The sequence below is a fragment of the Eimeria mitis genome, genomic scaffold (genome assembly GCF_000499745.2).
Source record: "Eimeria mitis Houghton genomic scaffold, Emh_scaff9890, whole genome shotgun sequence".
Taxonomy (NCBI): Eukaryota; Apicomplexa; class Conoidasida; order Eucoccidiorida; family Eimeriidae; genus Eimeria; species Eimeria mitis.
This window is the reverse complement of record NW_024016939.1, coordinates 1-1,376: the sequence shown is the minus strand read 5'-3', so window position 1 is coordinate 1,376 and position 1,376 is coordinate 1. Positions and strand designations below refer to the sequence as shown.

The window sequence follows — 1,376 nt, the reverse complement described above, 5'->3', positions numbered from 1 at the left end:
CCGCACCGTACCCATGCTGCGCATCGTCTCGATCTCACCAAATATAAACTGAGACAGGGACAACCCGCTGCAGCAGACAAAATCCCCCCCCACACACACAACAAAACAGAGCTCTCCCTCTTGCTGCTGCTGCTGCTGCTTCTTCTGCTCCTGCGGCTGCCGTTGAGCGGTTAGCAGTGCTGCGGCAAGTGAGGCGAGATGATTGCTGCGTGTCTGCAGCAGGGAAAGCAATATGTTCGGTGTATGTACACCGCAAGAAAACAGCTGCATAGCTTACCGCTGCACCGGGTCCTCCTTTAGCTGCAGCTGCTCCTGGTGGTGCTGCTGCTGCTGCTCCTGTTGCAGCACAAGTGATACTTGCTGCGCGTCTCCGTTGGCCGTCGGCAACACCAAGCGGAGGCTGTGGAGCTTCTTAAGTGCAGCAGCAGCCTCCGGGGAGGTAGAAGCAGCAGCAGCAGCAGCAGCTGCTGCTGCTGCTGCTACTGCCTCGACAGCCGCTGCATCCGATGCTGTAGCACCTGGCTTTGCATTGGAAAGGGGAAGACTCAGCATCAGCACGCCTTTAGCTTCTTGTTTGAGTGCTTTCTGCTGCTGTGCTAGCTGCTGCAGCAGCGGCCCCATCTGCTGCTGCAGCTCCTCTATGCTGGAGACAGCAGCAAATATCCCTGCATTCTCTGTTGCTGCAGGGCCCTCCTCAAGCGCTCTTTTCCATGTGAACGGGAGTGACCCCTGCTGCTGCTGCTGCAGCTGGATGTCTAGCCCTAATAGCTGTCTCCGCAGCATCATCTCCTGCGCCACAGACCCCACCTGCGGGTCCTTAAAGAGATTGGCGAGGAGGCCATATCCCCCGAGTTCCTCTGGCAGCTGCAGCAGCTCATCGCGCAGAACCTGCTGCTGCTGTTGTTGCTGCTGCTGCTGCAGTTGTTGCAGCTGGGCGCGGAGTGCATCAACACGGGCAGCCACAGAAGGCAGCAGCAGCTGCTTCAGCAGCCGCTGCGAGGCCAAGGCTAAGACATTATATGCAACGCCCTTGAGCGCCCCCACCCGACGGAGGAGATCTTCAAGTCTCGAGGAATCAAGCGAGCCAGAATCAGCTGCAGATAGTCTTCCCTGTAGCAGCAGCAGCAGCAGCAGCAGCAGCTGGTTGCATGCACTTAACACGCGAAAAGGAGCACAAGCCATCTGCACTACGGGCGTACGGGGCAGCTCTCTCGCCGCCGTTACTGCCGTTCCTGTTGCTGCTGTTCCTGCGGCTGCTAGTCAACCAAAAACGAAATTCATCACTACAGCCGCAGCCGCAACAGCGACAACTGCAGCAGCAGCAACAGCAGCAATCAGCTCACCGTGAGTTCCTTGAGGAGCAGTAGGAGCATCTC

The 1,376-nt window shown here is 58.1% G+C and overlaps 1 protein-coding gene across 1 annotated transcript; it reads right to left on the bottom strand.

Annotated features, from left to right (window-relative positions):
- Nucleotides 1–273: 273 nt before the first annotated feature.
- On the bottom strand, nucleotides 274–1,373 carry EMH_0098280 (uncharacterized protein; the record flags this gene model as incomplete). The annotated part of the gene is made up of 2 exons (XM_038021998.1): nucleotides 274–1,110; nucleotides 1,344–1,373. The coding sequence occupies 2 exons, from the start codon at nucleotides 1,371–1,373 to the stop codon at nucleotides 274–276; spliced, it is 867 nt and encodes a 288-aa protein (XP_037879182.1).
- Between the last annotated feature and the right edge of the window lie 3 nt (nucleotides 1,374–1,376).